This window comes from Gouania willdenowi, chromosome 12 (assembly GCF_900634775.1).
Source record: "Gouania willdenowi chromosome 12, fGouWil2.1, whole genome shotgun sequence".
NCBI lineage: Eukaryota > Metazoa > Chordata > Actinopteri > Blenniiformes > Gobiesocidae > Gouania > Gouania willdenowi.
In genome coordinates this window covers 25405244-25417353 of record NC_041055.1, presented here as the reverse complement: position 1 = coordinate 25417353, position 12110 = coordinate 25405244, and the positions used below count along the sequence as shown (strand labels likewise).

The window sequence follows — 12110 nt, the reverse complement described above, 5'->3', positions numbered from 1 at the left end:
GATGTGGTCATGTTTAACTGTATCCAGCTTAGGTGAACAAAGCCAAAAGTTCTACTCTGGACTCATGGTACAGAGCCGCTACGGCGGTAACGAACCTGCTCAGCTCAGAATAAAGACACTCAGCAGGATTGTAAAACACTATACTGAGAGGGGAGTTGGGAGGGAGGGGAGGTGCTGCCAGAGGGAGAGGAGGATATGTTAAAATGCTTGCACTGTTTGATCTTGTCATGTGAAATTATAATTCCAATAAAACAGTTGTTCACAAAAAAATGTAAAGTTTGTTTAAATGGTGTCACATCTAGTGGTTAACGACACCCTCCTCATTTTTTTGCTAAAAGCACTTTGCCATAAAAGACTATTTAAAGCTAGGCACACGCTGGCGTCTTAGAAGTGGGTCAAAAAGATGGAATGAAGAGGAGGAATTAAATCCATATCTGAATGTAATATGAGCTTTTTTTTCAAGCCCGTTAGCCTGATTGATTTGCATGCTGCAAACTAAAATGGAGTGTAAATTGCGTGCTAATAACTTGACTTAATCTCTCCTGTCGTGTGGATTCATGGTTTGAATTAAAAATGTAATCCCATGGTTTGCATAGTGCATGTCACTCATTGTTTCTTCTGCCATTTTACTCACAGACAGCCCATTCAGGCGGAAACTGGAAAGTGCACTTCAGTCCAGTCTGGTTGACACAAACAGTTCACAGAACTCAAGTGGTAAGCCTGCTGTGCAGACATTTATGTAGAAATGTTTTCTATTGAAATGAAATGCAGAAGATTGTATGGCGAAGTCAAGTTGATGTTTGCTTATGTTGAGTTTTTTTTTTTTAGGGGGAAAATAACATAATTGCATTCAAATGTGTTATATGTGTTTTACATTGTTTTCCTTATTTGTGCCAGCGTAAGATATTTAAACAGGCTGAATCATCACATCATATCAACAATCACAAATGACTTAATGTAAATTCAGCAAAGCTGCATAATGGGATAGGATTTTTCTATTTGAATAATCAATTATTTGACTTTCATCCTCCCTTCTGGGGGTTCTTCATGCACTGTTTTTGGTTTTTAGGAAAAATTCTGTCTAAAAACTACACACAATTGTACACTGCTGCTTATCGAACCAAGATATAAAAAGCAATAGCGTCTCCCCTCTGCTCTTATCAACAGGGACTCCAAGCCCTCTGGTGGCCACCGCCTTCTCTACATCTCAGAGTAAGTCGTGCCCCACCCTCAGCAGATGAAGATGCTGCATGGTTTTTTTGTTTTTTTTTTTCTTCTGAAGAGTGTTTTGATCACGTATTTAAAAAGAAAACATTACTTAGTGGTGCATTTCTGAAAAGTATTATCAAATAAATAATTTATTTTGCCCTTTTGTTTGGTGACATTTGTGTTATGATGGGAAGCCTCGTCTGACTTGTACCGTTTTGTTTTTGCCCTTTTTGATTGTACCTGTTGTGTACAAGAGGAAATGCAAATTATTTATTGTTTGCATGTTGAGGTGGCAAAAAAGGAGAGATTGGGCTGGTTATGTGTTTTCTCTGGCCAGATTTGAACTGGTACATAATGTAGCTGATGCCATAAGGCAGTCTACTTTTACTGGGCTGAAAAAGTCAGGTTCTGGTTGGTTGTACTTTTGAAAAAAGCCTCATTTTTGGCCGAATCCAGCACAGATCAGGGTTTACTGTAGGTGATCAGCCTGTTTTGGATTGTGCCTAGGATAAAGAGTCAACATACTCTGGGCCTTGTCATTTTTTTAGAGCCCTACACATGTGGTGCCTGTGGCATCCAGTTCCAGTTCTACAACAACCTGCTGGAGCACATGCAGTCCCATGCTGGTGAGTCCGCGACTACAAATGCATGTACAGCTCAATAGTGGAACAAAAACGCTGGACCCTCAATTGCTGCGATGCATGTGAGACTCATCCTGATTATATAGGATTTGTACTTTACTATGTATGGGTTGTTCACACTTGTATACATAAATACAAGCTGTGGTTGTTTCTGAGGGTTGTTGCAGATCTGGATCTGAGGTTATTTATTGCATCATATATTTCAACACAGACGTATCTATAGAGAACATAAATATAGGTTGAAAGCGTGTACAATACCTCGAAAAGCTGATGTTGGGGCTCATTTGCAAGGTTTTTCTGAGGTTTTCTTGGAAAACGAAATATGATTTATTTATACTGTTGACTGTTTTTATAGGTTTTATTTTTAGTAGGTAGATTGTTTGGAGACTGACCTAAGGAACTTTAAATAACTTGATAACTTAATAATGCATAATCTCTCGCATATAAAAGAAGTTCTTCAAAAACACGTGCTCTGGTTGGATTATTAAGCATAATAATTGCCTCTTTTTTGGCACGTATACACGTTTGGGCTGAGCAATATGGACCAAAACTTATATCTCTATTTTTTTTCAAAATGGCAACATACATTATAAATCTCGATATTGCTAACTCAATAAAGTCTTACCAGAAAAACAATTTTGGGTTAAATTTGCTGATGTAAAATGGCACACAAGCACATTATTTAACAACGGCTGCACAATATGTGCTGCTTTTGGCTTTTTTTCCTTTAAGGGACAGTATGTGCGAGTAAGTTCTATAGTGTGGTTTGTTTAGGGGAAGGTCTGGGTTCGGACGCACTCAGTGATCATCTAACTGAGCTTTTCATGTTGTTCTGAGAAGTAGTGAAAGCAGCGACTCATAAAACAAGTATTTTAATACAAAATGACCTATAGTTAGATGGATAGCTTTATTGATCCTGCAGTGGGGAAATCTATGACAGCTCACATCACATAAAGTGCAGTGAAAAAAAGACAACAGAAGGCAACACACAGAAAAACCCAAAAGACACCCAAAAGAATAGTACAATGAAGATGAAATAATCAATACATTTAACAGAACCTACATATAAATAAAAATATAAATAAAAAAGAATATAAAAAGAATAAAGGATACATATTTACTGTACAATGCCTAGACTGTTTTATTGTACAGTGGTGGGAATTAATGAATATAGAATAAATACAAAAATAGAATATATACAGTATATACTGTACAGTATATAGGTTTTATTGTCATTTTCTATATTGCCCAGCCCTAATACACATTTTATTAGACTTTTCTGATTATAAAAATTGTACACATTCACAACTTTAAGGTCCCCGCCCAAAAAATAAAAATAATTTCACTTGTTGTAACACCACTCATCACTCTAACCCTTCTGTTCTCAGCCGACAATGAGAATCACACCACGGGTGACTCTCCAAAACCTTCCTCAGCTTCGGGTGCTCAGGAGCAGCTGTGGAGGGCTTCCCCAGCTCAGCCTCAGCCTCAGCCTCATTCCTCAGTTAAAATACAAATCCAGCCTCAGAATATCTCACAGAGAAATCACACCCTCAGCCGTAAGTATTGGTTTTATAAGGCATCGAATATGAAATGATTTGATCATTTTTAAATGTCTTTTCCCTCCCTTTCATCCTGTGCCGTTAGAGAACAATGGCCTACCTGAGAAGGAGCGTCAGCAGGTGGCTGAGCGCCTGTTACGGGTCATGTGCGCTGACCTGAGCATGTTGAATGTGCTCAACAGCAAAGACTTCCTGAAGTTGGCTCAGACCCTGGTGGATACTGGGGCTCGTCATGGTGCCTACTCCACCCGCGACGCCCTCGGCAACATGAGTGTCTTGGCATTGCGCCAGCTGCCCCGTATGTACAATCAAGTAAAGGTCAAGGTCACGTGCGCGCTGGGCTCCAACGCCTCCCTTGGCATTGCCGTCACCTGCCACTCCCAAACATCTGGCCCAGATGCCTGTTACGTTCTGACGGCCTATCAGGTGGAGGGATCGAGGCTGAAACGCTACGTGCTGGGTGTGCGGGAGGCGGAGCTGAGGGAGGGGCCTGATCAGGTTCACCACTGGGTGCAGAACGTGCTGTCTGAGTTTGTCATGTCGGACATTCGCACCGTGTACGTGTCTGAGCCCCGGGTGTGGGCAGCTGGGTTCACAGCGTCTCCACTGGGGGGCAGCGGGCGTGGGAGGATTGGGTTACGATGTGCCGGGTGTTCGCTGGGCGCCGTGGTTCAGGGCGTCCTCGGGAAGCGCAGCCTCCAGGCCAGAGGGCTCCATGAGCTAACAGAGCTCCTGTCAACCTGCAGAGAAATCTCCTCCTCCACCTCGCTGTCCCTACGGGAGGAGCAGTTCACCAACTCATCCACAAGCACAACTGAAGAAGGTGCCCAGAGCAGCTCCACACAATGCCCTACTCCACCCTGCTGGGATCGCATGGCTGAAGCTCTGCTGCAGGTCCACGCCCACTTTGAACACATCTGTGAGGCTTATGGTCGCAGTAAGACCACGGCACCTCTGCTCCAGGGTCTCAATAAGCATCTGCTGGGAACGCTGGCCTGTCTGCTGGCTCCTCTGCGTCTGGCAGCTTTAGAGCTGAGCAGCCAGAGACGACCCACCCTACAGCAGGTGCTGCCCGTCTACCTGCGCTTGGAGAAGTTTTTCACTTCCAAAGCTGGAGAAGCTGGAACAGGAACAGCCAGCAAACTCTGCCACTATTTCCTTGAAGCGCTCAAGGAAAACTTTAAGGTACTAAACTAACATTGTTTACAGTTACTTCTTTACATTTTGAGTTTTTGTTTTCTCCCCAGAGTTTATTAGGGCTGCAACTAACAACTGTTTTTATAGTTGATTAGTCATTGATTATTGAAACAATTAATCGAACAATAAATTGTACAATTAATGGTTCTATTTTGTTTCCAGCTCATAAATTTAGCCTGAGATTGTTTAGGTTAGTGGTTCTCAAATTGCTCTGGCTTAACATTTTACTTAGAATACTGTGAAAAATCAACTATTAAGCATAATAATAGAATGAATGAGTGATGACACACTTTTTAAAGAATTTAACTTTGTAAAGAAGTTGGGATGTAACGATTCACTCAATTCCCAATTCGATTCACGATACTGGGTTCACAAAACGATTCTCTCATGATTTATTTTACAAAATGGGACTGTAGAAAAATGATGACGGGAAAAAAACTATACTGTTTTCCTTTTATTTTTCATTGTCAAAAGAATCCCTTGATAAACTATTCAAAACAATGCAATTTAACTAAAAATAAATCTTGAATGAAATAAATAAAGGAATAATATAAATAGAAGAAGCCTATTAATTTAAATTCTGGTTTTATAGTAAACAATGCAAAACTGCATAATAGTTATTTTTCTTTTTAAAAGTGCAACTGAAAATGTATTTTGTGCCTTAACAATTGGACAAAAAAACAAAAAAAAAAAAAAGTCATTTCACAGTATGTAGGTCAGATATTTGTTTGGACCAGCAGAGGGCGCTGGTAACCCAGTGGTCGGTTGACATGCAGCTATTCTTGCAGTGAAGAAGAGATGCTATGCTAGCAGACAAAGCTAATAGAAAAACATGACTTTTACAGATATTCAGGTAATATTACAGATATTTTTTCGGTGCTAAATGGGTAAGGAATCATTTATGAACATATTTAAGAGTAGAAGGCGGCCAGAAAGAAAGTAGGAGCAGATTTCGCCCGCCGCCAACACTTCTGGATAGCGCTCTCTGCTGGTTAAAAAAAGTACTGCGATTAAATTTTCACAGTATCGATGTGAATCGTGATACCTATGAATCGATTTTTAACTGCCTTACGATTAATCGTTACATCCCTATAAAGAAGTGGAATGAAACAGTATGTAGTGTGTAATTAATGAATTTATTTCTAGTTTTAACATTTCCATTCATCTTACACATGGCGTGGGACCAAGATTGACCCTTGTACTTTTATTTCATGTTCTAATCAAGACCATTTCCATCATCGTTATTATGACTATCATTTTTAACTAAAAATAAACATTATAAACTCTCATATTTTTAATGCTTTCATTTGTTAATTTTCCACACGTTCGCCCATTTGAGAAACTGTTGTTTAGGGTGTATGTTAACAAACAATAAAGACATAAAACTTCACTACAAAATTAGTCTTTAGTCAGTTACTCTTAATCAATCTGTAAATGAATCTTGACTTGTGACATTTGTACTGATGAATCTAATAGACCACACAATTCTTGCCGCTGTTGCCTTGGTGGGTCCGGACGGAGGTGCTGGCTTTACCGGCCTGGTAGAAGAAGCTATAGCCCTAACCCGTGTTGTAGCGCTTCCACACTCTGCCATCTCATTACGCTATTCACTGTAACGTGTATGCAACTCTAAGCAGTGATGGTGTTTAAAAAGCATTAAAAAGACATGATGACGTAACCGACAATTATCGACAATTACATTTGCCGGTGACTATATTCTGTTTTCGATTTTGTCGACAAATCATTGCATTAGTAGAGTTAATGAAGAAAGTTAAGTCTCATTCAATTGTTCTAATGATTTTCTTTTGCTTGTTGTAGGAATTGAACATCCACGTCACATCTTTAATTCAGTTAATTATTGAGTTGCTATTGTACCCAGTGTAGTTGTTATACCTTGTGAGGTAAAAACGTCTAAAAAAAAAAAAGTGTCTGATTAGAGTTTTTTATTTTTATCTCCAGGTTGAACGTGCCCATCAGGTTGCAATGATTCTGGACCCACAGCTGAAGCTGCGTTCAGTGCCCGCCTACCAGCACGATGACATCATCTCCCGTGCATGTGAGATGGCTGTTGACACCAGAGATGCTGGTATGACAGGAGTGGGAGGTTCAGGCTCAGAGGAGCGTGAAACCGATGGTCCACCCACGCCAAAAATAAGTCGTATAGAAGGCGGCGGGAACAACAGCGGCTCCAGAGGCATCTCCTCATCCTGCTCTTTGTCCGGCGCCGACGACAGTCACAGCAAAGTGAGACAGGAGATATTTCAGTACCTGGCTGAGCCTCTACTCCAAGGTGCACCTGATCTGCTCCAGTACTGGAGCTGCACAGTAGGTGAGAAGTTCCCCCGACTCGCTCGCCTGGCGCTGTGGCTCCTCGCGGTGCCCGCTGTGGGAATCCGCAGCGAGTGCATAGCGGTGTGTGAGCAGAGCCTGGCTATGAAGAGAAAGCAGCAGATCACTGCTGAGGAAATGAACAAACTCATTTTCCTTCGTTCCAATATGTGCTAAAAGAAAAAGAAAAAAACACAACCAAACCCTCGCCTCCAACCAATGACTCCAGACTATTATTTATATACCGTAGGTCTAACTGTCAACATAGATGTGTGTGTGGACTTTGAATACTTCTCACAACGTATATCTACAGTAGAAAACCTACGATGTTACAAACGCTCATCGAAGAACTTGTGTTTTTTATGGTGAAAGGACTGTTGTAAAGTGCTGAGGACAAGTTGAAGGGGTGGAATGCAAACTCAAAAGTTGTTCAGTACGCTGCCCTTGGTTTGGGACGCACACATACGCAGGACAAGTTGGGTTGACTTACCTCATCCTAACGACTACCAAAAGGCTATAATGCTGTTACTCTCACTGGATGGCAACCCTTTCGTGTAAAGTCGGCATTTATTGCTTGAAGTTGCTGTTTTAGTTCCTAAAAATCGACGTGAAACTCCAAAGTCTTTTTTTCCCAAAATGAAACGATCAACTTTTTGTGCCCTTGCACTTCTGACAAATCACTGTTCTCGCGCTGACGTTTTTTTTTTTTTTCTTCTTCATTTGTAGCCGAGCAGTCAAACTGATTTTACTCCAGGGCTTCACACTGCTTGATTTATTCTTAAGTGAGCCAGATTATAACCATTATTATTGACTACATACAGTTCAACTTTCCTTTTAAAATATATTATTTCTTAGTAAGTAAGGTGCAAGAGATTCAGCGCCACAAATGTAATATTGTTATACTTGATGAATAATAGTTTTTTTTTACTTTGTTCTAAGTCATTCTCGGGGTTCAATTGAAAGCTCTAATGGGCCTGCACGCCTGCAGGCCCATGGGCCTGCACGCCATGAGTTTGACACGTGATTTATATGTAAAGAAACAGGAAATTAAGACTTTATTTCTACTCATTTAACAGCCTCAAACCTTAAAAATCAAACTAAGGGTATATATCACATATGTCAAACTCAAGGCCCGCGGGCCAAGTTTGGCCCACTGGAAGATTTCGTTAAAAGAAAAAAAAAAAAGACATTTTGTAAATTATCAAAGGTTTTAGATAAAATACGAGTTTGCAGTACTGAAATATTTACATGAATCATAAATTGCAATTATTTTCAAAAACCTGGAAAATTCTCGCACATTATCCAACATAAATTCTGACAAAATCGAGGAATTTTGACCAATAGCTTAACAATCAAGATTTGGTTTGAATTTGTGCTTTTTCCTTAAAAAACATATTTTCTTGATTTCAAACTGGGTAATATGTGGCCCTTGAGCTAAAATGAGTTTGACCCCCTGGTATATAAATATGTAAAGATTTAAATGCTGAAATTTAAGAATCTAAAAATTTGCATTCATCCTTTTGCTTTTACAAACTCAAAGTTCTCAAACATCCCTCGCATAAACGGCAGTATTATTGTTGGTGTGTTCAGATCATTTAAAATAGGTGTATAAATTTGAAAACATTCACGTTATTTAATATTTCTCTAGTCTTCTACTGTAAACATCGTCTTCCCTGTGTGAGTGGCCAATTCCATATTTTAGGCCATAAGCTTTAACTTGATCCGACAGTTCTCACGGCGCTCCTAAATTAATTTACGTATCGTAAATTAATACTTTTTATTTTCTTTCCTTTTTTTTGGCATCCAGGGGAGTTTCTCAGGAATGAGCACATTAAAGCAGGCACCGCCACTTTTCCCCCCTCACTGTAACCGAAAGGAAACCAAACTGACCTCAACGCCGAGGTGTGTGCTGAATATTGACTTTTGCAAAAACGTTCCACCCCTCCTCCTCAAAAAAAAAAGAATAGGGCCATTCATAACAAAGGAGTAAAAAAAATAACTGAAGGTTTATTTTTTACAGGACAAAATATGCCAGTATGTTCAAGTCAACACCTCACAAAGTCATGGTATTTATATTTTTACGGATGCTAGTGTAGTTTTACCTGAGCTAATACCTCCTACAGACACGTTGGTTTGTTTCCTCTGGTACTAATCAGTCAAGTACTTTATTCTTCTCTGTTTTTTGGGCCTGAAGTCTTAATCACCTTAAAACTAACATGCTTGCCTGTATATTTCCTATTTAATGGCCTTTTATTTAAGATGTTTTAAACCATTTGCTTGAAGGCTTGTTTTAGTTTTACACTTCTGAACGCACCCTCAAAGGGACTCGATGCTCAGAAGTGTTTGAAACCCTGTTAAAGACTTAAATATTTGTCAACCGCTTTATGCTTTTTGTTTCTTATATTGGTACTTCTTTTTTTTTCTTCTTTTTTTTTTTAACAATTATCCGGTTCATCAACCTGGTCAGTTATAATGATACTAATAAATAACACACCAAAATGCAAATATAAACTGTGTAAACCTACTTAAATATAAAAGTAGGTTAAATGTCACTTTAATATAATGGCTTATAGAGAAAGATCAGTCAGTACACATACTGTGATATGAGAACAATGTTGGAGTTTGTGTGTAATGTTTGTAGGGCAGCTTGTTTTTTTTTTTTCAGTTTAGAAACTTCATTTCAGGTTGGTTAGTTTTCATATTTGACCAATACTAGCCCCCAATGGTTGTACAAGAAATTAACGTTCTAATCCCTGCAGAAACGAGTGTGATGGCCTTCTGTGCTGTGACAAATATTTCCGCCTCCTCCAAAAGTCATTTCCACACAAATGTCAAAACATTGATGTTTTTTTTTTTTTTTTTTTTTTTTTTGTGGTCGGGGATTGACTTCTAACCAACTTTGACCTTGCGGTGAAGCGAGAAACACTCGTAAACGTTGAAGGTAATTTGCATTTCCAAATTTTTACGTGATGTAGCATTCCGCCCACACGCAGGTTGGGAATTTAGTCATTTAAAATGAAGATGTTTGACAACACCAGTGAGGTAAACCATTTTATAAGACTGAATATGAAGTTCAATGAACAATAAATGGTTAAAAAAAACACAAACAAACATGTTCAATACCACTACAATCTTTTATAAGGATGGATTTATTTGCATATTATTGTTAATTATAAAGTTAGTGTCAAAATATCCAAAAAAATAAGAAAGGGTTTTGAGATTGTCACTTAATTGAGGTATAATGATGTATTATGGGGTGACTACAGGTTGTAAAAGGCTTTAATATTTACTGCATTATTAATATTATTTGAGTAGAGGAAAGGTGTTCGAGCGTGAAACCTCACAATAAAGTTTTAACATTTCTAAAATAATAAATAAAATTACCATTATTGATATAAATGTAGTCCCATCACGGCACTGCATTATGAACTATTCACAATCCCACACTTTCATTTAACCTGACTGGAACTCTTTGCATTTCATAACCACTTAAAAAAATGAGTTATACAGAACTTGTCATTTAGTAAAACAAAGAAAACCACATTAAACTAGATTAAGTTACCAAATCTAAGCACCTTGTTAATATTTATTACAACTCTACCTTTAGTTTAAACATTCGAGTTTTTACATATTCGCTCTTAAATTTAAGCTTTCATCCCAGAGTTGTGTAAACATGGTGTGAGGATTAAAACGTGACTGAATGAGCTCACGGACGCCGTTTCTTACAGTTTTTAAAGCAGTATTTTAAGTGCTTTGGGATAAATTTGCTGTTCTTGATGGAAGAGTCATCCGAATTTCATTTGGAAAAAAAAAAAAAAGTAGGTTCTTTTTTTTTTTGTTTTGTTTGTCAGTCAATTAAATAAAAATTTATTAAGATGCATGCTTTTAATAATACTAATATACAACGTTGGTAAGCAGTGTTTCTCATCAGATGGAAAAGAATCCTATTACTTCGGGGCTAAGAAAAGCCAACCCTGTCTGTTATTGAACCTGATAAGTTGGGAGCAGCTACACTGATCAGGGTTGGACTTAACGGGTTAACATCATCCATTTCCAGGGGATGTATCGTGTAAATACAAGAGGACTGCTGTTTCTAAACCACAAGGGGGCGCACCTTTCTGTCTGAGATAAAGTAGGGAGCACCAATAACATACCTCTTTTTTCTACAGTAGCACTTCAGAAGGTTTTTTGATATAATATATCAACACAAACTTAGATACTGTTGTTAGAGATCTGAACTCGACTGTAAGTATTATTTTGTTTTGGGGACTTTAACTTATTCAGATGTTAAACCTTCAGTTTGTAAAGTGTGGACACGGAGAACAGTTTTATTGAATTGAATTAGTCTGTATTCTTACTTCAGGTTAAGAAACTAGTGTTGCTTTCATCCTATTTTACAGGCTTCCTTTTTATATTCAAAACTGCAAAAAAAAAAAAGAATCTGTCCGGTTTTTTTTTTCTCTTTTTTTTCTAATTTAGTATTTTTTTACTGCACTTTTGCAGCAGATTGCTGTGTGGATTCAGATCTCAGTTCTTGTTAGTAAACCTAATTTATACTTTTGTAGCAACACTATTTTTATATAATGGCAAAGAAAGGTTCGGTGTCTTCTTTTCAGTTTTGTTTCTCCAGTGTCACATGATGGCATTATTCAATGTCTCTTGTATACATTACTTATTGTAGTATGTTAAGTGTGAATAAACTCCAAATCTGTGCTAAACTGACAACTATTGTATTTTGGAGACGTGTGTGTGAGTTTATTAAGAAGGACCTGAAACTAAAGAAGTGGAAAATATTTTAATCCATTCTTTTCACTGCTCTGTGACGGTGTGTATTTAACCGATTCAGTAAAAAAAAAAAAAAAAAGCTTCACGTTAATGCTTTTTTTTTTTTTTTTTTTTTTTGAGTGTGAAATAAAATGTTTAGAAAACCAATTCCTGTGTTTATCAGTCAGGAAGAGTTGAGACGATATTTCTTAGAAATGAGGAAAACTGCTTATTTTCAGTATCTTTTTTCCCCCCAGATAGAAATGAAACTGCTTTTCACAGACCTCAGACACATGTTGAGAGGAGTGAGGTGTTATATAAGAACAGGCTGTGAGGAGTGTATACACAGTGGACTCTCAGACGTGCGTGCACGGCTTCTCGAGGGGCTACACGTCGGGCAAACAGAGGG

At 38.3% G+C, this 12110-nt stretch overlaps 1 protein-coding gene across 7 annotated transcripts in view; it reads left to right on the top strand.

Annotated features, from left to right (window-relative positions):
- The window catches only part of znf618 (zinc finger protein 618), a 44940-nt gene extending 33217 nt beyond the window's left edge, over nt 1–11723 (top strand). For 6 of the 7 annotated variants that reach the window (XM_028462978.1, XM_028462975.1, XM_028462977.1 and 3 more), the window contains 6 exons: nt 637–714; nt 1168–1212; nt 1758–1835; nt 3239–3409; nt 3498–4597; nt 6569–11723. In XM_028462978.1, coding sequence (XP_028318779.1) covers nt 637–714; nt 1168–1212; nt 1758–1835; nt 3239–3409; nt 3498–4597; nt 6569–7114 — 2018 coding nt within the window. In that variant the 3' untranslated portion in view covers nt 7115–11723. The remainder of the gene's footprint in view (nt 1–636; nt 715–1167; nt 1213–1757; nt 1836–3238; nt 3410–3497; nt 4598–6568) is intronic. The other variant, XM_028462976.1, reaches the window with a different exon arrangement.
- The last annotated feature ends 387 nt before the right edge of the window (nt 11724–12110 follow it).